Source organism: Syngnathus floridae, chromosome 3 (assembly GCF_059516105.1).
Source record: "Syngnathus floridae isolate MCC-2025c chromosome 3, RoL_Sflo_1.0, whole genome shotgun sequence".
In the NCBI taxonomy this organism is placed as follows: Eukaryota; Metazoa; Chordata; class Actinopteri; order Syngnathiformes; family Syngnathidae; genus Syngnathus; species Syngnathus floridae.
In genome coordinates, this window is record NC_142415.1 from 16,013,480 (window position 1) to 16,035,144 (window position 21,665).

The 21,665-nt window shown below is 41.4% G+C and overlaps 1 protein-coding gene and 1 long non-coding RNA gene across 2 annotated transcripts; both read left to right on the forward strand.

Annotated features, from left to right (window-relative positions):
- The first annotated feature begins 2,537 nt into the window (after window positions 1–2,537).
- LOC148400808 (uncharacterized) lies at window positions 2,538–13,561 on the forward strand. Its single transcript, XR_015857600.1, has 3 exons — window positions 2,538–2,959; window positions 4,067–4,271; window positions 12,452–13,561. It is a non-coding gene; the product is annotated as an uncharacterized LOC148400808 (long non-coding RNA).
- A 4,980-nt stretch (window positions 13,562–18,541) lies between these two features.
- styx (serine/threonine/tyrosine interacting protein) lies at window positions 18,542–21,521 on the forward strand. Its single transcript, XM_088372034.1, has 12 exons — window positions 18,542–18,791; window positions 19,063–19,095; window positions 19,593–19,646; window positions 19,718–19,815; window positions 19,889–19,949; window positions 20,033–20,069; window positions 20,139–20,178; window positions 20,450–20,500; window positions 20,650–20,722; window positions 20,796–20,886; window positions 20,971–21,020; window positions 21,348–21,521. The coding sequence occupies exons 1-12, from the start codon at window positions 18,615–18,617 to the stop codon at window positions 21,423–21,425; spliced, it is 843 nt and encodes a 280-aa protein (XP_088228160.1). The 5' UTR covers window positions 18,542–18,614; the 3' UTR covers window positions 21,426–21,521.
- The last annotated feature ends 144 nt before the right edge of the window (window positions 21,522–21,665 follow it).

Sequence of the window (21,665 nt, forward strand, 5' to 3'; positions counted from 1 at the left end):
ATTTATTGATGGCTAAAATATTTCATATTTGAGAAGCAAAATAACCTTACTGCTTATAAAATGAATGTTTCATGCCACACCTTTTTTTCCCTATTGTCATTTTGTGAGTCATGACTAAATAAATAAAAAAGTTTTCTGTCAGCTGACAAGACGCTTCCAAGAGGAACTTGCCACCTGATCTGATAGAAGCCCCGAATATTCTGCCAAAGGACAAGCGAGCGAAACACCTTCTCAGACCTCGCACTGTGACATTTTCCCCCTGAGGTATGTAACCTTTATCAGGAAGCCGAGTCCAGTGTTGCTTCAGCTAACTACCGATCGCCTCCCAGGGAGCTCATTATCCAGTCGCACTCTCAACGGCCGTTCCCCAGACAGTCGAGCAATTAGGATCTTCACAAATAGAAGCGCTACCTGAGGACAGCTGGCAGCCGGGGAACGGCCGAGTGGCCAAGTGATGAAAGTTGAGTGTGACCCTTGGATGACTCACAGTCTGGGTCTTTTTGTGGGAACATGTCTGCTGCTTCAGGGCCTGTGGGAGCTTTGACTGTCTCTTTGGAACATTTTGCGGGTACTGTTCTGTCAAGGGGACATCATTTGGGTAATTTTAGTCGTTGTTTTTTGTATACAAATCGTATCTGGGGTATTAAGAGTATGAAATTAAACAGTCAAGCGAATGTTTTGTTTTACGCCTACTTCTGAAAATGTGTCTGTCAAGCAAACCATTCAACTCTCTTTTACACAACGGTGGTTTTTTTTTTTTTAATAGTCCATGGATGGAAGCGTGTTAATTTTAAAGTCACAGCAATCTAGGTGGGACCGCAACCTACTTTTCAACTCTGTCATGGAGGGAAAAGTTCATTTTGCTACATGAAAAAGTTAGAATATTAGAAACATTGCAGACATTTTTCATTTGATACAGTCTACACCAGTGGTTCATAACCTTTTTGGAGGTACCGAACCCCATCAGTTTCATATGCGCATTCACCGAACCCCTCTTTGGGGGGGGGGGGGGGGGGGGGGGGGGTTAAGAACCACTGGTCTACACCAAATTCATCTTTGTCTTTGAGGTATAAAAATAAAATGGAATAAAAATAACTTTTAAGTTTTAATAAATAATAAAACAATAAAATAAAATGAAAAACAAAATAACTCATACAATAAAAAATAAACGGAATAAAAATAACTTTTAAGTTTTAATAAATAATAAAACAACTAAATAAATTGAAAAATAAAATAACTCATGCAATAAAAATAAAACTGAATAAAAATAACTTTTAAGTTTTCATACCAAGGTGAAGAGTTTTTTTTTTCTCTTGAGATGAAAACTCACCAATTCCAGACCAATTCACTGGCCCATTTAATGGAACCTGCTCAGTATAAAAGCGCAAAGCATCAGAGCAAATGACAGGTCGCCGAGCAGAAGTCAGGTGTCGCTGATGGCTCAGTAGGTTTTAGTGACACCCTCACCATAATTGCAGCAACTTTGAACTTCTGACAGCAACTTTTGCTATTACTCCAGCGAATATGAAGCATCCAATTAGATGAACACATTAAAATTCTGCAGCTTTTAAATTGATGTTTTATTTTTTAAGATAAAAGCTGGACAAGATAGGTCCCTTAATGACAGCGTCAAAAGGCAAATAAAGTGTACGTACATCTGTCACAAGTCTGCACTATTAAAAAGTTGCCAAATTCTAAAGCCGCCATTAAGTCTTTCGGTGTGACAGAGACAAAGGCTGAAACAGAAGCCAGATAATGAGGGATGGATGTTAGTGAGCGCCTCGTAGGGGCAAGGTGAGCTGATTGCCCCAATCCGACACATTGTGACATTCTTCATTAGGCCAGCCATCTCATTAAGCACACAGTGATGCGCCCGGCGGCATTCGCCCTTATTAAAGGATGTAAGGCCAATTAGATGATTCTTTGTGAAGGAGTTCCTGCAGTCTCTACAATCCCTTAAATGATCCCGTGTCTCATCGTCATGTCGATCGTACATAGGAAATATGTTTACCTTCTCCATGACAAGAGGTTGAGTTTTTGCCTTGTTACAAACGTCATTCAAGAATGACTTAACTAATTTTGCCCAAACTTAATGGAGGGAGTGTGACGTGCGTCAAGGAAGTGTTTTGCACCTTCCACAGATACAGGATTTTTTTTTAATTATCGTGACAATTAAGTTGAACGCTGCCTTTTAAACATCATAAGGTAAACTGATTTTTCAAGATTTTAGGGTGGCCCACTGCCCACTATCCCACAAGAATACATCCGCCCCTGTCCCGTACACATTCAGAAGTCATCTGTAAGAAGATTTTTTTTTAGATATGATATAGAAAACTGTTGTTCCAGTTTACGATGAATAATTTCTTTGTCTGTCTAAAATGTCACGACTTGTTTTATTATGTGTATATGTTACCATGGTTTCTGCTCGCGTCGCCCCTCCCCTCCTGTGTTACCTCAAAATCAATGTAATCACAGTCACCTGCCTCTTGTTACCTGTCGTGTATTTAAGTCCTGTCAGCCCCTCGCTTCCATTTTTGAATTGTTCTCGTCTCTCGCCTCGTCGGTTTGTCTTTCGGTTCGGTTCGCTTCTCTCCACGTTGGTCTGTCGGTTAACCCTGTCACTCTGTCTCTGTTAAGTTATTAGTTTGCCGGTTCTGTTGGTTTGCATTTGGTCGCCCAGCTCCATTTCCATCCGTGACATAGAAAAGTCCAATTTAATAATTTTAGTGGGATGTGGGGATCTCAACGCCTTCGCTTTTTTGGGGGTGGGGGTGCAAGCCCTGTGAAAACTTTTTCAACATGCTGAGAGCCACTATAGAATAAAATGATGGGGCGCAAATGGCCCCAGGGCCTTAGTTTGGACACCTCATTTGGTAACCACCTTGTAAAACACTAAGATGACAAGCTCTGAAAGTACAAAAAGAGGGATCATATTCTGGACTGACATCCTTGAATCTGGGTAATGAATGACTTTTGGGATTTCTTTTAATTTGTGTTTGAAGGACAAAATGAATTAAGTGGTGTCTTTGTTGACACTTCTTCAATGGTCTCACCTGCATCCCCTGTTGATCTGACTGGTTGAAATATATTTGAGGTTTTATTTGGTTCAAAGAGCCAATTGGAAAGTAGCAAACTCTGCCATGAACCCTCGAAGGGATTTTAATGTTTCAAACTCAGTGTCAAAGTAAGGTTTCAAGATCCTTCAGTGGAGCCAAAGTGACAAAGACAAAACTTTCAAGAATAAAACTGTGAGTGACAAAACAAGGAGGACTGTCAATCCATCTATTTATCTATCTAGCCAGCCAGCTAGCTATCTGCCTGCTTCTAGCTTTGTCTTCTTGGCCACGGGCTACGACTGAATAATTCTGTTTGAGATATGTGGAAAGAATCGACAGGGAAGGAGGCTTGACATATAGACTGTGAAAACAGTTGTACAAGAGCGAACAGCGAGAACCATTCGGTCCGCTTGAGGTTGTGTCGGTGACTGGCGGCTCCATGAATGTGATGTTACCTTTGAAACTGTGAATTATGACGCCCAAGTCACAGCCTAGTGTTGTTTTGATGTGTCAACACTGCTTGGTGGAAAGAATCATTCAAGTCAAGAAAACATGAAACGTGTATCTCATTGGAGTTTTAAGTTGACTTGATATGAATAGCGAAGTTTGAAAAATGAGTGAAGAAGTTTTTTTTGCCAGCGGGGGAAAAAAAAAAAATCAAAGTACTCAAGGTAAATGAATGATGGTGTACAGTGAGTCAAGGTGAAATATTGATTGACGTCAACAACTTCAAAGTATAGAGCGTGTCCGGGCTACAGAGATAAAAAAAAAAAAATCTTGGTTGTTCTTACATACTTCACAACAGGCTTAGTGAGTTGTGTTACTGGTATTTTTCCACTCATGTTAGTTGAAAATAAGTTTTAAAAAAGGTCAAGTTTGTATTATATGGAGAGCCACATAACGCATTCACAAAGCTAACCTTTTAATTCCCGTGAGTGAACCGAAGTCTGATTGAACCACTCCAGTTTCTACTCATTGTGTCTTCTGTGTTTCTTTGTTGTTGGAACAAGGCATCCAGTGAAAAGCCAAAGACTTCCCAAGGGAACCACCGAAAAGGTGATACATTTCATCAATGATGGCGAAAAAGGAAGCTGGAGGAAAATTAGCAGGAGGGTGAAGGGATGACGTCTGAGCGGATCCTCATTATCCCTCCAGTCGCCTTGTGATCCCTATTATCCGACGCTGATCCCTCTTCTGCCGCCCAGGAGAGCGGAAGTAAGATTTCTCACATTTCCTTAATTCCCACAACATAGCCCCCAGTGTGCCTTCAAGACAACTGGATTTTATCGTTGTGTTGTTGCTGCTTTAAAAACCTGATCTCGAGGTTCTCTATCAAGGGAGAAGCTAGCTATAAATACCACAGATGAAATCTCTAAATAAGAGACAACTATTCAAGATTATTTTGAAAGACTTTTGGAACAAAATCAAAAAGTTTACAAGCTATTCGGAATGGTAGTGCGAGTTAGCGTCTTATTAAAGCAACACTGGGATTTTTAAGTGGTTTTGTCCAAGAGACCACCATTATAAGCAAGAAGCAACTCGGGGACCACTGCTTTAACGGAATATTATTTTATTTTCCACCAAAGGAGGATAGACCTATACAGGCTATTTATTTACATGTCTATTTTGGGACTCTCAGATACATCTAACATAATTTGGATGGGGAAATTATTAACAAAATTAGCTGGCAAATTAATCAAGTCTAAATAAATCCAATTATAATTATTTTCCATTTCTAATTTTTGGGGACCACCTGCAACGACTAGAGGGCCGCAGACCACCGGTTGACGATCTCTGGCCTAGTGGTTAGCATGTCTGTCTCATGGTCAGGTGGTTCTGGGTTCCTGTGTAGGATTTGTATGTTGTTGCTAGAGCGCTATTGAAAATGGGAAAAAGTTTGTTTGACATACCATAAATTTGGCATGGCAGTCAGAGGACTTTATAGAAAGTGAAATGGGCCCGGAAAAATGGTTCCCCGCTGCAGTCACACATACTTTCACACATCACGAGTTGAGGAGCTTACATGACAAACAAACAAGCACCAATTAAAATCACATTGTAACTACCTCATTAAAAAACGAGAGTTCACGTGGGTGTTATTGTGTTTGATGCAACAGATTCCGTAAATGAGCGAACAATCACAAGCGAAGCCGTCGTCTGCTTGTGCTAACTGGCAAACCGACATCGGCGAGCAGATGCGCTGTTAAAACATTCTCCGAGCCGCGGAACAACGATCATCAAGGTGACGTTAAAACCTTCTCAACTGCGACCGTGGTCGAGATTTGAGGACGTCTTCTTCTGTCAGCAGCTGCGTCATAATTATCACTGTTGCATAGCGAAACAGGAGCACTAAACGCTGCAATTATGGCCCAACATCTGTTAGCAAAAAATACTTGTAGGAATGGTCCTGAACTGATTTTTTTAAAAAAAGAAAGGTCGTCAAATGAAACTCAAAACTGACATCTTTGTGATATTTATTTATCAGTACATCTTTCCCCTTCATTAAATCTTTTGAGTGTGTTGACCTTTTGGGAAACCCACAGAGGTTCCGATGATTCTGATAGCGCCGGATGTGTCTTTTGAGTCCAAGTCACAGTCAATGCATGCAGTCCTCCATTTTAATCATGTGGATTCTAAAAGGTAGAAAAAAGCTAGATATGTGTTTAACCAGACTGCGTTTAGCTTATCTACAAGCGAGCCACCATTTGTTGCCAAAAAACAACAACAAAACTGTACGGGTGGAAATGTGTCCCCAAAAAACGCCATCCCTATGCCTGCTATCTGTCCAAGCTTAAAGCACCAGTTGTTCTCAAGATGGGCGCCTCTGGGAGAGAAAGAAACAAGTGGGCGATTACACTTCTTTTATCCTCACAAGGATGCTCCTCTCTTCCAGGAGGTCTTTGCTGTCAGCCTTTTTCTCTTCCTGCCTTCGAGGAGATTGTATTCATCTTTGGTCTCTCTCCTGCTCCATTGTATTCATCCATGTTCTCTCTCTCTCTCTCTCTTTCTCTCTCTCTCTTTCTCTCTCGCTCACTCCAAATGATGGTGTTGACTTACAAATCTACTTTCCCCCAAACTTTTATTCCTTCTTTTCTGCATCTCTCTATCTCATTTTTATTTGGGACTATGTATTGGTATTTTACATCATCAAGGTGGGTTTGTATTTTGAGTAGATTTTTGTACAATGAATAAATAAATTAATCAGTTAATAAATTAATGAATAAATAAATAAATTAATTAATTAAAAATAATAATAAATAAATAAATTATGCATACATACAAATAAATAAATGCACTTATAATGGATGGATGAAATGACATCCATTTATACTCTTCTGTATATCTTTCTCTGTGCAAGTATTCCTAATAGTAATTCATTGTATATTCAAAGTAGAGTTAATGTTACATTTAAGGAACCCGCATATGGCGCCTATATTATTGCAATCACTAAACATTTTGAGAGCTGAGTGCTATATCACACCCACTCACAGACAGCCCCGCTGGAGAAATAGCGAGCACGCTTATGTAAAAGGACATGCATGTGTCGCTCTTGTGCCTTTTTGTCACTTGCTCATCAGTCAAGTTGAAATTGGAGCTCTCCCACTCACTCACACAAACACACACACACACACACGTACACATAAGCTTTTGTGAAGCATCCTTGTCTGTATACTTGATTTACTCTTCTCATTATTATTCTAGTCCAATTTTCTAAGTGATGACCCACTGCTTTAAATTCACATCCATGTGGTTTGTAAAAATACAGCCAATCAAAGCACACACACACACACACACCAGGATAAGGACACATTCCATTACAAGCAAATGATGTTTGAAAGCTATAAAAGCACGATTCACAACATATCATGTGACCGATTATGATGCTCAGTTGTTCCATAATGAACGCTTGCGTGTATTGCTTCATTATAGTATGTGTGCAACTGCTAGGTGACAATGACGCACACTCCATCTAAAAGTAATTCACATTACTTGTACAATAACTGATTAAGTTTAAGATGCTGCAAAAAATAGTAGTTGTACTAATAGTGGTATTCCTTTGGTAAATATTGAAATACTATTTAAATATATTTAATGCATCAACACCAGTATTGACACCTTAAAATAAAAATATAGATAATTCAAACGATACTATTTCCATCCCCCAATAAACAGCAATACCGTATTTTTGACCAATGTTGCTATTATTACTGCACAAACTGAGGTTGACACGGAGTCCCTCGACAGCGTTGATGTCCTGGTGAATTCACACCATCAAATAACACCACCCGCATGAAAATATGATTTAGGATTAGCGACAGGTGTTTTCACCCGCCGTTGGGGGAATTTGATGACAGGCTGCAAACTGTTGGGAACGTACTCGACGCCGTTTCACACGTGTTCTGTTTGTGCCGTTGCGCCTGCGTGCGTGTCGAGGGAAATCAGCCGGCAGTCAACTTGGGAATGATCTTGTCAAAAAAAGTAAAAAGTGTAAAGATGCAAAGAAAAGTGAGATGGGAGGTCTGCGATTGGCATAGTTTGTTCCTTGAGACTCAAGATTGTCGATGGAGGTTTAGGGTTAGGGGTTAAGGTTAGGGACTACAAAGTTGATGTCACGAGAACTAAGAAGAGGTAAAAATGAGCTACTAGCATTGAATTGAGGTCCAGTCTGAATGCCCTTTTCGTTATTTGTCTTCTTTTCATCCAGCACTGTCGGCCTTCCATCTTTTACTCCTTCAAACGCAATGTCTGCCTCCCTCCTCTTTCTCTCTCTTCTCTGCATGTCTTCCTCCTCACTCTTTTTGTATAAATGCACTTCTCACCCTGTGTCAAGTGGAAGAGAGGGGACACCTGGGTGTAAATTGCTCAGCTTGCTGTGGCTGAAGAAAAGCGGAAAGCAATTCCCGACACCATTTCATGGCGGGGTCCGCTTTTGCCAAGGCGCCCTGCGGATGAGACAGAGAGAGACGATGCTGCTTAATGGGCAGCCAGTCAGCATGGAGGAGATTAGGAGGGAAAAGAGCGACCAGAGCCGAAAGAGAACGACATTATCTCAGCTCGCATTTGACAAGCGGTCGGAGCAGCCAGATTACTGTTATTGCCCTCTATTTTAAACAGCTGCTCACAAGGCACAGCATAAACGGCACTTCACGCTCTATATTAAAAATAATGTTATTCCTGTGCAGACAATTCAAGAGAACATAGTATGGAAAATTGACTTTTAAATCCCGTGTATACAAATAGGTGGGGGTGCGTGATTTTGCTATTTCTGAGAATGTGTGTGCCCCACTGTTAGTTACACAACAGCTCATTTACATTGCAATCATGGCAACAGGGAATTTGTTGACCTTTGACATGATCAGCTAGTCTGGGGAAAAATATAAAGTCACTTTCTGAAACATTGGTTTCACATGGGTGCGAGGTCAAAGCCAAAACGTAAGTAGCACTTTATGGAGATTTGTTTGCCGTAAAGATTAGCATTAGCTAAGAGTGTTCGCTAATTGTTTCACAAATCTTACTCTGCTTGACATGGTAGTGAAATCAATATTTGTATGTGGGGCATGAAGACGTCCAGTTGCTCACTTCCATAAAACAGCCCCCAAACATGAGCTGATTTCATCAACACAAAAAACAGGGTGTGTAAAGTTGGCTCTAATTCTCTTTTCCCTTGAAATGCTTTTCCAGCCCTTCACTGCAGCTTGTTTTTCTGACTGGCTTCTCTAGCCTCAATTGTATTGAGAAGGTCTCTTTTAAGGATACTTTACTCAGTGGTAATGCTAAATCTCAGCCCAGTCGTGACCGTCAGAATAAAAATCTCCTAGCAACAAGCGCCCAGCACACAGTGGACATTCACAATCAATAGCGGTCTTCTCAAAGTAAATTGGGGTCCTACTTTAACCTTCTCTCTCTCTATCTAATCTTTGAGAAATACCCGGTTGGCAGCAACAAAGTCTTACAGTACATCACCGCGGGGCCTGTTAAACGAGGACAACAGGATTGTAAAGGCGACAGCGTTGTTTATTTACAGCGCCGTCTTCTGGCAGAGTTGTTACGTGGCTCATAACTTCCAGCAGCTACTCACTTAGTCCATTAGGCAAACTGCATCTATTTTAAAAACCGAGCCAAGCAGGCACACTTTGGCCCATAACTCAGCCGGGGCAGAGCTGAGCTAATACGGTACACGGCGCCCACCAGGAGTCTGTCAGAGAGACGGCGAGGTCACGGGGGAGTGAAGGCCTCACCGGATGCTTTGTGACATCTCAACAAGGGTTTGAAAATCACTCATCGAGATTAAAAAGTCAGGCGTAGTAGTGTTCCTACGGGAAACAAAACAATCTTGCTGCCCTGTTAACGTAATTGCCAACATCTTATGCATTCTGTTTCTATTGCACCCAGTCTCCGGGGATATTTGGAATACTTCTAATAGCATTTTAAAAATCTCGCCTGTCTGGATCACTTAGAGTCAGCCATATTGGCTGAGGATGGACAGCATAAAGAAAGATTTCTTTTGTCAGGCTCCTTTTAGATACAGAACAATGTAGTCCTTAGAGTATTTGCTGTGTATATTCACTATTTGGCTAACCAAAACAGCTGCACCACAGCTAACAATGGTGAAATTCATTCAGTTGTGGATATCACATAACGTTCTCTGCAATAGTCCTTGACATGAATTATTTATATAACGGTAACATCAATTTGGATTTTATTTTTATATTAGTCCAAACCTAATTTTAGTATGCTTTTAGCATACTATTTGTAGAAATGATCGCACTGCCTCGCAAGGTTAGTCTAATAATTTGACATCATCTCATAAAAAAACTGATTAAAGGAAAATTGAGTTCACTAGTGTTGACACTGCAGGTTGATCTTATTTATAAGTTATTTTTAGCAAGATTCATATTGGCCAGGCTTAAGGCCGGTGGCTCAACTCGTACTCTGCAGCCTTCTTACAGGATTCAGACAAAGACAAACAACTTCTTCTCCCAAGTAATGGAATCATCCAAGGATCTTTTGCCAGTCTCGACCTCCCACTCTCTCCCCCTGGTTGTCTGATAATGTCTCTCAGTCTGCCTTCTTCCCGGAGTCATCGACTGCACTAAGTTGTCGTCCTCGCCGCTCTTGTCGCCCCACTTATCTCCTTCTCCCCTCCTCTGTTGAACCTCTCCATCACTGTCAGCCTTGCGCTCTACTTCGCTGGACGGCGGCCGTTGACACTTTGCACACACACACATGCAAGAGCACGCACACTTCCCCCGTATTCACACACACGTGCAGATGATTCTTCTCTTTCTCTAGCAGTCTCTCTCATTCGCAATATACACATCACTGTGTCTCTCTGTCAATGTTGTGGAACGACTCGACTCGCTTTGGGGTAACCAAATTCATCCGTCACGGCGGCATTCTCCGGCGTGTTGTTGCATTTGTAAACTTCTGTGCTTATCGTGTTTTTCTAGTTGGCACATAGCGGCATTTACATATGGGGGAAAAAATCTGCCCTGAGGTGTGTTACACCGCATGTTGGTCATTTAGACATGCAAAAGACTGTGTTTAAGGAAAAGAGTGGTTTGCGCCGCTGTGGGTGTGAACACATCCAACTCAATTCGCCGCCAATCAAAGCAGATGTTTTTATTCCCTTTAATTGTGGTGCTTTCACATTTCATGTGGAGACATGGAAAAGTACGCTACATCCGTGCGTGGCCGTAGAATTGCCATTGCACTTAGCCGGTGTGGCAACAGAAGTGGCTAACTGCTAGCCACTTAAATATCTGTGGATCTCATGAATCGATCCACACCGCGGCGATGTAATGTGATTCGGATGGATTTGAGATTCGGGTAGACAGATTCATATTTCGTCTATGAAAACACCAAAAGAAAAAAAACCTCCAACCATGCACACTTAGCTTTGTGATCAACTTGTCCTCCCATAATATTATGAGAGCATCTGTCGGTGCTTTCACATACACACTGAACACAACATATACATAGAGCGAGCTGTCATGCCATTGACACATAACTCAAGCATCAGTCTGTCTCTTGCATACATATTTAATGGAAACATCTGCTCCTTCACATTTAGCGTTGTCACTCTCACTATCTCATTTGCTGGAAGTGTCAAAACATCCGCGCTGTACTCTAATGATCAACTCGACATGGCTCGGCCTCCGCGGGCTCTCATAAGTTGTGCAATTAACCATGCATTACACGTGTTAACCTTTTATTTATGACTAACAAGCAGTTAACGAACGGTGATTTCCTCCATGACCGAGCGTATTGTCGGCTCTCAAAGGAAATTCGTCTGAGTTACAACAAGTTGATGGTGCTATTTCATAAAGAGACGACGGGTGAGCCAGGCGCGATAACGTTGATTTAAGTCGCTGTCGGGAGCAGCCAGCGCTCCACACTGCAACGCCGTATCGCTTTATCACACTCCGCATCCATCTCCCAACACCAAACAAGCTGCGGAATAAGCACAATAGAAGTTAAGTGGTGCTAACGTTAAAGAGATGTTGATTTGCTGCCCGTCTGGCAGTTTGTGTCAGGGGAAGTCATAATAAATGATTAGGAAAAGGAACGGAAGATGGAATACAGTGTGGCGAGGGGAGGATAACGTTGGCTTCACGTTTGCTGAAAATCATGATTTTCTGCTCGAAGACTTTGAACAACAATCTCAAACGACAATTGCACTCAAAAACATAACGCCATGGGTGACTTTTGTATTATAGAGGCATAGTGAGGGAAAAGATGAGGCACGCAGAGAATGCAAACGAGAGGGAAGAGCATAGCAGCAATGATTGCCGTGATTTCAATTATCATTAGCGTGTGTTGCTGGCAAGCAGTCTTCTCATTAAGGTGGATGCTATCGTGCTAATTGTGGAGGATGTCGCACAGCAGCTTGCGGGTGGCTGTTGGTGGTGTGGAGGAATTAGAGGCGCAAACGTTTAGCGACTGCAAATGGTACATGTTTTTAGCTGCTAAAATAAGGAACCATTTTATCTAAAGGAAATAATCTCATTCAAATGAAATCTTCATCTGAAACCTGTTTTGTGGCTCTTTCATTTTCTTCCTCGTCAAGCTTCCACAGTAGCATCAAGGTTGATGAAGGTCCAATTATGTACCACGCAATCAACATCTGGGCCCATTTGCTGGCAGTCTCCAAGGCATTTATATGAGCATGTTGTTTGGAAACATTCCAATTTCATCAATGCTTTTGCAGACATGAAGTTCAGCGAGTAAAGTTCCCCCAGGGACTAACAACATATCTTAGATGTTGAATGTTTCTTTCAGAAGAGGTGGTAAACGCTGAGGGAGCTGAGGATGTTGCTTTGCCTCTGGCCTACACTTAGAGATGCTCATGTTCATTAATATGTACCAAATAAGTCAAGTGAATTTTTTTGCAGGTTTTTGAGGTGCCTTACCAACATGACAAGCCAAATCCAGCAGTCAAGTTGACAACGCCCGAAAAAAGTTCCCAAACTTCATAGCAACATGATGGTTTACTTACCCGTACAACAACTTAACCGGATTCTTCGGGTAAGATTTTGAAGTTTACACTCTGTATCTATCCTTTTGACAAAAATAGTTGTAAGCCTCCAGTGATTTGTAAGCTTTCATCTGGCGCTGTGTCACAGAGCATGTCTTTAACACCAGGTAGTAAACAATATCGAGATTTCCGCCGAAAAATCAACCTTGGACATCGTGTATGGGTCGATTCCTCCAAACACAGTAGCAGTAAGTTGTAGATCAGCTAGCAAGCTGTCAAAATATTTTGAAAATGCTATAATAAAGCAAGTTGAGGTCGAAGATGGTAGAAAAAAAAAAACATTCCAGAATGCATTGCTGCACGTAAGCGACCTATATGAACAATCCAAGAAGTTTGAAGAGGAACAGGGAGCTGATTGGCCAACACACATGGAGGGGCGGGGCCAAAGAATGATGATGGATTGTGGCATCATCTGTTATCCTGTGGAAAGTCATGTATGTTATTTCTTAACTTTAACTGACCTGAAAGAGGGGCGATGACAACGATTTCACTGATTAGAACATTTTCGCTCACACTTGATGGCTTCACGAATTACAAAGATGTTCCACCGAGCGAGTAGGCGGCCTCCTTTGCTCCCACTGAGAAGCGACGCAAACAGACTCTTGGCAACGAGATTTCATTATAAGAGTCCTCTCCTGAAGCTTCATCAGGCCTCTGATTACAAGCGCGCCAGTGACCAAACAACTGCACTGATTGTACAATTTATCTCGCAATAGTGTTGTGATTGTCCACTCGTGACATCTGAATACAAATGCAAACAAACAAATATCTCATCAGTGTTGAATATATCAAGTTAGAAAGGTGGTCAAAGGTTTTCACGATTGCGCTTGAGCAGGCAAAAAAATTGTGATTTACTTTCACGTTCTCATTTTCTGTCCATTTGAGGAATTTTTGGGTTGATGCATGTGATAATCATTCATCAAGGCCAGCGCTAGCAAGATGTGACCTCAAGACACTTGCCGGAATAAAAAACAAGCAGTCGTGGCAAAGCTGCACGCCTCCTCCATTATTCCAGCAATCAAGTGAATCTCAGGTGGCGGCGGACAAGTGGGCGACACTAAATAGGCACAACACATCTAATTAAGTCCTCAGGTTCTCCATTTTTATTGTGCCGAGCCTACAGGACTAATTAAAGCCTGGAGTTTGTTTGATTACTTTTATTAGTCAGAGCTTCCGGATTCTCAAATATTGCATTACTCTTTTTATGCACCTTGTAATCATGATGAATTGTTTTGTATTTCAAAAACAAATGTTAACCTTTTAGGAGGACGAAAGCGCAAGAAAAACGTAAACGATACCTGCAGAGAAAAAAAGGAAGAGAGGAAACAGGGAAGGCCAGAGGGAGCGTGGGTTTGTTTGTAGAAGGACACTCGCAGCTCTCACTGTGTTCTTTGGCGGCGTCCCGCTGTAGCAAAACAGGAGCAGGAGCCAAGCCGGGCAACAACAAAACAGCAAAAGGGTGCGATACACAAACAGAAAAAAAAGACGGGAGTATCACCAGTCTGAGACCCGGGCGCTCCACTTGTCAGTCAAAGCTTGGAGAGCGAGCCTTCGCCGAGAGCAGTGTGTCAAAGCGTGTTAATGATTTGCTGCATCACTGCTTTGCTCGCAGCCGTCTGACAGCAGGCCGAAGCAGGGGGAACATAAACAGTGGAATAAAACAGTCTGTCGTCTACGGATATTAAACACTCCGCTACGCAACTTTAATCCAATTACGGTGGAACCTCCAAAGTCAGACACAATTCATTCAATTGACAGGCATAAATGTTCTAATTTTCAATTATTCCTATTAAATAGGAAATTAATTATTTCATTAAAAGACGTTAATTACCTGTACGAGCAATGTTTAAGTCACGTTTTATTTGTGCCAATTGTGCCGAATTGCTGTTAAATATGATCCAAACGTCAACACCTGCGATCTTATTTTAAAAATGCATTAATTTTTGTAGAAATAAAGGCCTCCAGCCTATAGTCACCTTCACCCATTTGTATTTGAGTAAATAAACTAAAAACAGTATTTAAACTCCCTGATGAGTTGAGCTAATTGCACAAATATTTGCAACCACTTGGAACAGGTTGACTTTGATTCGCTCTAATCGTTACTTAGCAAGAATTTGGCAGCGCCTGTTAGCCTAAGTGCCCCCTTTACGCTGAGAAGTTAATTAGTAAAAGAGGAGCAGCTGCGCGGACAAGTGGCTGATAATGAGGGGAGACGACGGAGCATCAACGAGGGCAGGGTCTGCGAGCTCGGATTCATTTGAGGATGAACGGGCTCCGCAAATATGTCCGTCAGAGGCGAGGAAAGCTGTGAAGGTGTGAGGGATGTAGTTGAGGGGCGGGGCACAGTAACAGCAGGTAAAATGTAGGTGTGGATACCATTCGCCGGGAAAAAATGTGAGCGTCAAACCATTGAAGCGTTTTCAAGCTGTGAGCGCTCCAAAATGGCTGTCAATAGAGTGGAGGAAGAAGGAGACAGCAGGAAAAATGAGGGTGTCGAACCCTCTCGCCAGGAAAAGTCTGGGTGTCAAAAGCGCGACTGCGAGTAGCATAACATTTTCCACATGGTGGCGCTCGAAAAATGTTGTATAGAAAAGGGGTGTCACAAATTAATCTGTATGGACTCGATTATCCTCTCGATTAGTCCATCAATTACCGTAATTTCCGTACGATGAGCCACACCTGAATATAAACCGCAGCAGCTAAAATTAGGGAAAAATCCTTTATTTGTTCATTTATACGCCGCACCGGACTATAAACCGCAAGAGTTTTAAATGAAATCTCCTCATTTCTATCACCTGTATTTCCAAAACAAATCCTTTTACAATATCACGAAAAACAAAGCAAAAGGAATCGGCTTATAGTCCGGAAATTACGGTAATCGGGAAATCAACAGCATTTCTCTAGGAATTTTCAAATTGTATTATCGGCAGTCCATAATATCATCAAAAGATTCTGGCATGTTATAAACCGCAAAACACGACAAGAGTGATGATGATGAGTGATGAAGCAATGTCACATTTAGCAAACCGAACCCTAAAACAGAAAAGAAAGTCCAAGTGCATCACTAAGTGGAATGTTATTTTATGTATGACCACCATCACGTGAGTGACCTGCGGGGACCAAGTATGTTAGTTGGACCCCAGAGAAGTAAGAGACAGACTGTGACTGAAATCCACCATGAAAGACATTTGGGGAAACATTTCAAACGCAGGCCCTTGAATAATGCATCGCGTCTCGTCTCTTCTGACGGCGGATATTCATGTGCATGAACACGTCTGCACGTGGAAAGCTTGTAATGTCTGAAGACGACGTTTCTGCAGACATGTTTAATTTCCCATAATGCGCCCCAACCTAATGGCTTATTCATGCAAAGGGGACTCGACCTCGATTCTGAAAGTGCGTTTAACTTTTTGCCCTATTACAGGCGATATTCATCTGACGTTGTATGTAGGGCTCATTTCCAAAGAGCCCCTCAGTAATGAGAGATCGGTGGCGAGGTTTTATCATAGGCAATAAAACATGAGGATTGTGTGTCTGTTAATAAGACCTCCAGAGGATTGGAAACGAGGGGGAGAGCTCTAAATAAAATGTCCACCTGGACAAAAGTAGAGAGGTGAGAAAAGGAGTGTGTGAACAAAAAGAAAATTGTCAAAAATTGTAACCATTAAAACTGTTCTCGAATGCCTGGTGAACATCTTTAGAGTCTTTTGAGACCTCGACCCAAAAAAAAGTCTCTTCTATAAGCTTGCTAACACTCGCAAGTCTTTACCACTTGGTGCGATACCTCTTTTAGCGCCGTTCCAAATTTTAGGTTTGCTGCCATTCTAAATCTTAAATAGGACAATTTGTGACATGTATTTTGTTGTTTGCCTTTTATAAAAAATAATAGTCTCGTTTTTTTTAGCCAAATCTGACACAAACACAGAATTCCCAGGACAATTCCAAAGATATTGATTGTAAAACCTCATTTTCATCTCTTCGGATTGATCAGGAAAAATAAAATGGTCTGTGGAGCAGCTGCATTTTATGGGAGCTGAGCCATGCCAATTTATTTAGATTGACCTTGACCGATGCACGCCTTTAGTTGTGTTTCTACAGGGAAGCAACACATTCCGGATAAATAAATAAAAAATGCGAGAGGTCTGCTCGTGTGTGTGTTCTCTTGAAGGTTAATGCCGATCATCATTAAATTCGCATCCTAAATGAGCTTCACACTCTCCTGCATGGCTTTTACACAGCGAAGGAGGAATCTCCGTGGAAACTGAATGAAAGGCTCCAACAAAAGCGACAATTAACGCTCCACTCAATTACTCACTGTTGAATTGCTTTTTTTAAACAGGCAATTTGCGGTGGTTTTTACTTGAACATCCTTAAAATTCCTAAAGCGTTGCTACAGCTGACACAATGTTGATATATTATTGACTCAATGTCTTCTGTCTGGCTGAAGCTCATTACCAGCATTTCTGATAAAATGTCAGCTTGTGGAGATTGAATCATATCACACAGAATGGAGTTGAAAATGATTTGCTCAAAGTCAAAACTTTTTTTGCCCAAATAATTAGCATAGGGGAGCACAACCGCCTCACAGTTTAGAGGCGCACAGTTTGATTCCGTCTTCACTCAACTTTGCCTTGGCGCTGCTATAAACTATTCACAGGGAGTGTGTGTCATGATGAAATGAGCGCATTTGCGGTGGAGTGAAGATGAGCGTGTGATATCACCTCCAGATATGTTGGAGGATAGATCTGGGTTTGAACTTAGCGGCCCACTGGGAGCTGACTGCGAGGAGCTTGAGTGATCTCCCCATGCTTTGCTTTGGTTTTTGGACAGCAGCGGGGAGGGATCAAACAGAGATTTTGCATTCCCAAAAAGCCGCGTTTTTCATAGCAAGTCAAGACTGATCATATATTAGTTCACATATTGTTTGTTTACGAGGCAACTCGTATCCCTGGTTGACATTTTTCAGGGGAGGGGCGCTCATAATATTTGAAAAGAGTAAAGCAAAAGTAAAAGCAGAGAACATAGCATCTGTAAATATCTTGTAAATATCTGGAAGGAAAGTTTTATGTATACATGGACAGATGGACGGACAGATAGACGAGATGGATGGATTGTATTTTATGTATAAAGTTGCATTATGAATGAACCTATGAACTCCTGGCAACAAAGCATATTATGTGTCCAGGAGTAATTAAATCTATCCACATTTGTGTTCCTGGTGGATAGCAACAATTGCATTTGAGGTGTAAAGTTACATTATGAAAAACCGTCACCTGTGCCAGGCAACACAAACATGTTACCTGACCACAAAGAAGAATCTGAGCAATTGAGGTGACTAGACCGACATCAGATTGCATCTGTTTGCAAGTAGTGTGCCAGTGAAAGGATGCTTGAGGAGATGAGCATGTGGTGATCTTTTTTTTTTTTTTTTTACTAACCTAAATCAATCAGGTTAATCAGGATTTCTTCCCTGGGTGTACTTTTGTGAAGAGACCTGACTCATAAGTGGTCTGACGTTCAATGGTCTGTGTCCTTAATGAGGCAGCACTCCTCATGAGCAGCAAGGGGACGAAGGCCCTCCCAAAAAATAAAGCAGTAAACACAATTAAGGGCCCATGAATCAGTGCGTCATTACTAAATCCCTTCAATAAAAAATAAACAACCTACTCTGTATTGTTTCATGCATAATTTGATGTTGTTAGAATAAAGTTATATTCTCCCATTTGTGCATGTTAGCAGCATTTGCATGGAGTTTGACATTTTTTAATTTATTAATTTAATTTTTAATGATATTAATTAAAATCACCAACCTTGAGTCAGACACAGGGGGCACTCAAACGTTCTAAACTTCCTGTTCCACATCATCGGCCAATTCTAAATTTGGGTGTCACCCCGTGCACCTCCTACATTTAACGCTAGATGTCACTGTTGTTTTATTTATTTCGCCACCCACGCCGCTGTCGGCCGCTTGGTCACGTGACGCCCTCGGAGTGTCAGGGGGGACAGCATGGCGGACATGCATGTGCAGGCTGGCGACGAACTACATCGACTGTCTAGCTAACCCCGCCCGTGAGATAAGAGCCAAATCGGGTTGCGACGTGCCGGGCCTGGTGAACGTGGCTGAACGCCTAAGCGGAATGGACGAGGAGATGAAGCTCCAGTTCCCCTCTCTGCCCGCCACCAAGGAGGAGCTCCTGGTTGGTTCTGGACGGCTAGCTCACCTTAGCTAGCCGCCGCTAACTACACCCTAAATCTGTGTACAAATGTGTCGTTTTTTGTGAACATTATTCCTTTAGTTTTGTCACGATAGACGAATATTTTCTGCGGCAACGTGAATTATTGTCAAATTTACCTTAAAGTCTGAATTAACAAAAACACTCCTAGCATGTTAGCATTAGCCACATAACGTAGTTGTAGTTTAATTGTGGTTCAAACTTCAACGTTTTCATTTTAAATATGTTTTTGCAGGACTGGGCTTATCCAATGAGACGCGAAATGCAGGTATGTTCATCTCGACAATACCTGTCATTAAACGTGTTGTCAAAATGGCCATTTAAAAAAAAAAAATCTCAGGAGTAGGTACTGAAATACAGGTTTTAGGATGCAGTGATTGACAGCAGCCTTCTCGCAGTTTCTGAACAAATGTGTTAACTATATGACTGAAGGTCGTAGGTTTTATTTGCTGTGGAATCTCCAAGGTAGACCTCTAAGCAAATGTTCCCAACGGGAAACATTGGAAGCTGGCATGGTTGTCATCGCTTCACAACCTGCAAATGTATCAATTTTCTATTAGCTGTATTATTATATTTTAGACATATGTCTTTAGCTGTGCACCAGTCTGTGTTGTGCAGTTAGTTGTTACCATCTTAACTTACACCACTGCCAATATATACCTTATTTTAATCACTGGACACTTTATTTGGTAAAGTTGCACAATAGATTGAGGTGCTTAGATTATTCATAAAATGGCGCCTGTGTCTTGTTTGTTTTTTGTTTAGGAAATATTACCCGGACTGTTTTTAGGTCCTTATTCTGCTGCCATGAAAAGCAAGGTATTGTATTATTACACAGTGGCACGTATTGATAAAATGAATGTTTAGTAATAAATTATGTTGTGGTGTAGCTGCAGTGTTTGGAGCGACAAGGCATCACGCATGTCGTCTGTGTGCGCCAAGACATCGAAGCCAATTTTATTAAACCTAACTTCCCTCATACATTTAGGTAAGAATAGTAAATTCATACAGTCCGTGTCTTGTACCTGTCTGACTCTTGGTTCTGGGTTTTTTTGGTGCAGATACCTTGTGCTAGATATTGCAGACAATCCAGTGGAGAATATCATAAGATTTTTTCCCATGGTGAGTTTGAACGCTTTTCATACCTTTATGGCAACATTTAGGTGACATCACGTATTTATGTATTATTTGTTTTCTGTCTGCAGACTAAAGAATTTATTGATGGCTGTTTAGCAACTGGAGGTGAGATCACATTGTAAAGTCACAGCACAAGCTTAAAAGATTGAGTTTGGTTTGGTTTTTCCATTTTAGGAAAGGTACTGGTTCACGGAAATGCAGGGATCTCAAGAAGGTACTGTTTTCAGGTTTTTTTTTTTCATTTTGTTTTTCTGTTTTGCAACATCATTTGACAGCATGGAGTTGTACACCGTTTGCAATTCTATACGGCTTGTATGTTGTGAATTAGATTTTTTTTCCAGTTATGAAAAAAATGTTCCTCTGCAGTAAGACTAACTTTGAACTGATCATTTTGAACCAAAATGAACAAGGTCACAGAACAGCCACGTGGGGAAAGCATAATTATAGATGGAGCGATGCAAATATCAACTTTTTTCCAATTTCAGTGCTGCCTTAGTGATTGCCTACCTAATGGAAACATTTGGAATGAAATACAGGTGAGTCTTTGTACTCCATTTTAACATTTTTCAAATGATCTGAAGAAATCACAATGATGCACCACAAGTGCTTCGGGGCTATTCATACAGTCCTAGGCGGCTAGCTCGTACCCACCATGCTGCTCTTCTCACCTGTGCGCTCATTCTAGGGATGCATTCAGCCACATCCAGGAGAGGAGGTTCTGCATTAACCCCAACATGGGATTTGTGCATCAGCTTCAGGTGAGCTTCAGTTGCTTAACAAGTGACACGTTGAGCCTTACAAAGATGTGCTGGAGCACGTTTTGTTTTGCAGGAATATGAAGCAATCTACCTCGCCAAACTGACCATTAAGATGATGTCACCAATGCAGCTGGGCCGCTCCTTCTTACAAGCGGGCATGCCAGGTCCGTACAGGGAATGAATGTTATTGTCATTGAATGGTGTTTGACATTGGTTGAACGAAGCTGTCTTGTCTTTTCTTGAAACAGGAAGCCGTAAGCGCAGCCTGGAGGAAGATGACGACTTGGGAGCAATGCAGGTCACAACAGCACAAAATGGATGAGCCTTGCTTACATTTAGCTACTTAGCGTGTTGCACTCTTTTTTTTTTTTTTTTCCTTCACATTTTTAATGGGATTAAAAATGTAGACATTTGAACCTTTTTCTAAGGGGGGGAGGGATGGGAGACCGCTCATGTCTGAGACGTGGAGGTCTGTTGGGAATGAGTAAATTTGATAACTTTGTTCTTGTTTCTTGAGCTGAATGCACTGAAAAATTTTTTGCAATTTTATAGTATTTAAAGCATTTTTGCATTTGCAGCGGGACAGTATTGCAATAATGCACTTTCGATACTTGAATTTGTGTAGATGACCGGAAGGGGGCAGGCAGGAAAAGGGAAAGTGGCCAGGACGTCGCCCATTGCAAGACTTAACCGAGAGAGATAGTTAATGCCTTTATTTTGGTGTCATAGGATTAACAACTAATTTCAGGCTTCATGTTGGATAGGATTAAATTGTTACATAATAAAAGTTCTGACTGAACCCATTTGATTTTTGCGTTTCCATCTTACCTAAGAAGTTAAGAGTCAATTGTACATTGAAAATCATTTGGAACATTATTAAAATGAGATACAAAAGTATGGAAAGAGCATGCAAAGAAGAGATTCTTGAAAAAAATGAGTTTCA

Bases quoted from the DNA above. Each gene is read 5' to 3' on its own strand.
- styx (XM_088372034.1), top strand. From the start codon at position 18,615: ATGTGCAGGCTGGCGACGAACTACATCGACTGTCTAGCTAACCCCGCC. The intron at 20,179-20,449 runs GTACTGTTTTCA...TTCCAATTTCAG, and splicing joins AATGCAGGGATCTCAAGAAG to TGCTGCCTTAGTGATTGCCT. The intron at 20,501-20,649 runs GTGAGTCTTTGT...CGCTCATTCTAG, and splicing joins ACATTTGGAATGAAATACAG to GGATGCATTCAGCCACATCC.